Raw genomic sequence first — 2559 nt, forward strand, 5'->3', positions numbered from 1 at the left:
CCTACCTTCAATTGGTAGAAACCAAGCTCAAGCAGTTTAGGACCTCTACAGTCCTCCAAATCACAAGGGAGAAGAACTCACAAGCAGGTGCTCTAGCTCGTTTAGCCTCAGTGATGGGCGAAGAGAAGATTGAGTCCATACTAGTCAAGTTCCTACCAAAGCCAAGCATCACCGCTCCATAAGAATCAGTCGTAGCTACGAGCCAAAGATACAATTGGATGGATGCGATCACCTTCTACTTGAGGGATGGAACATTACAGATGAGAGAACTGAAGCCATAACACTTTGCACAAAAGCAGCTCAATATACATTCATCAAAGATAAATTGTATAAGCGTGGATTCAATGTGTCGCTGCTGCGATGTATTGACCATGAAGATGCGAACTATGTTCTGAGAGAAATCCACAAGGGAATTTGTAGACACCACGCGGCATGCAGATATCTAGCATACAAGGTGCTTCACCAAGGATATTATTGGCCAATAGTTTATGAAAATGCAGCAGACTATGTTCACATGTGTGATAGATGCCAAAGATTTGCAGATATCACGCGAGCTCCACCTCAAGAATTGATCACTCTAACAAGCTCTTGGCCATTCGTGATCTGGGGCATCAACCTTATCAGCCTCTTGCCTCAAGAAAGGGGGGTGTAAAGTTCGCAGTAGTTGCCGTGGACTATTTCACCAAGTGGGCAGAGGTCGAACCGCTGGCAATAATAACGTCGAACAAGCTTAAAGACTTCGTCTATAAGAACATAATTTGTTGGTTTGGGATTCCCCAAACAATAATAACTGATAACAGGAAACAGTTTGACAGCGAAGACTTCAAGACCTTCTGCGAGCAGCTCGGCATCAAGAAAAGTTTCATCGCCGTTTATTGGCCCCAAGCCAATGGGCGAGTAGAAGCTGTAAACAAGGCAATCAAGCACACCATAAAGAAAAAGGTCGACGACCTTAAAAGAAGATGGGCCAATAAATTGCCAAAAGCTCTATGGTCCTACAGAATGACAACCAGGAGCTCGATAGCTGAAACCCCATTCTCTCTATCATACGAGTGTGAGGCAATGGCCCCGGTTGAAGTGGGAATCAGTTCATTCCGAAGAGAAGCCTTTGACAAAGAAGTAAATGATGACCTTTACCGCCTAAGGTTAGACCTGATTGAAGAACATTGGGCCAAGTCTCAGTTAAGGCTCGCCTTGTATCAACAACGAGCCAAATGATACTTCAATACCAAAGTAAAAAATAAAGACTTTGAAGTACGTGATCTGGCTCTTAAGAAGGTCGTCCAGGGAACCTAAAACCCAAACTTGGGGGCACTTGGACCCAAATGGGAAGGTTCTTTTAGGATTTTCGAAAAGCTCTCACTAAGATCTTTTCACTAGAGCGCCTCAATGGCAAAGCGATAATGCTAGCTTGGAACACCGAGCACTTGCTAAGCTCTTACCAATAAGCAGCTCGGGTTTCACTGTTCTATATTTGTTGTAAGGCCGTTCATGACCAAAGCACTTGATCAATAAACGAGGTATTATTCACTATCTTCTTTGTTCATAATTAATGTCTTTAGTTCATTAGCATCTAATTACCAATCCATAAATTGCGACCTAAGCAATGATATCCCAAAAAGAAAACTCGAAGTCAAGAGTCCAAGAAAAGCAGCCTATCTCGAAAAAGTCACGGCAAAATCCAACTCTTTAAAGATGAAACATCCTAAATCGACGAAGTTAAACTTGAAAAATTCAAGAAAAAACACATCGAGGGAAATCAACCTCAAGCCAGCGACAAAAAAAAAAAAAAAAACTCGAAAAGGACGATAAGTCTGAAATTGAAGTTGATCAGTACGTAAGATTTCCTTGCATAAATCTGAAAAAGCTCCTCAGGAAGCGAGCTACGCATGACTTAGAGCAAATTTGGATTTTATATTACAAGTCCAACTAGGACAATGAAATGACTCCGCAGAAATGTGATAATTATTGCTTAATGAGGAAATAATAAAAAATATTCTTATATTGATTGAGTTTGATTACGTTCTTTCAAGGGGGAGGGGGCGCAATAACAATTAACGACAAAGATGACGTTTTAGGCAGCTGGGGGAGTAGGAGTTTCATCCTCGACCTGTCCCAGAAGGTCGTCGTCGTCGAGAAGGAGAGATGACTCGTCGACAGGAGGAATGACGACTTCCTCTCCAAGGTTAGGAGCCTCAGTTGCGGGAAGCGTGGTCAGGGGGAATCAGATCCTGGACTTCAATCTGGGGCTCAAGCTCCTCCTCGCCTTCCTCAATTTCCTCTTGACTCTCGTCCTCTTCCTCGGAGTCGTCTGAGTAAACATAGGTCTCTCCTCGGGCTTTAACCTTCATCCTCTCGACTTCCTTTTAATAAGCTCACGGAAGGTAAGAGAATTTGATTGAAGGATGGGCTTCCTATAACTTCTGAACAAGGAAGACAAATGTCTCCTAAGCCTGATTAGTAATGGCCTCATTCAGCTCCTCAATTCGAAGCCCGAGCTGCCTGGCATCAACTTCGGCCTCCTGGCGACCTACCGCCTCTTGGGCAAGGTTGAGCAAA

General features: G+C 43.4%; 1 protein-coding gene across 1 annotated transcript; it reads left to right on the plus strand.

The window, feature by feature from the left end:
* The first annotated feature begins 525 nt into the window (after nt 1–525).
* On the plus strand, nt 526–1218 carry LOC116110849 (uncharacterized protein K02A2.6-like). The gene has a single exon (XM_031397062.1). The coding sequence runs from the start codon at nt 526–528 to the stop codon at nt 1216–1218; it is 693 nt and encodes a 230-aa protein (XP_031252922.1).
* The last annotated feature ends 1341 nt before the right edge of the window (nt 1219–2559 follow it).

The sequence above is a fragment of the Pistacia vera genome, unplaced genomic scaffold, assembly GCF_008641045.1.
Source record: "Pistacia vera cultivar Batoury unplaced genomic scaffold, PisVer_v2 Contig616, whole genome shotgun sequence".
Lineage (NCBI taxonomy): Eukaryota > Viridiplantae > Streptophyta > Magnoliopsida > Sapindales > Anacardiaceae > Pistacia > Pistacia vera.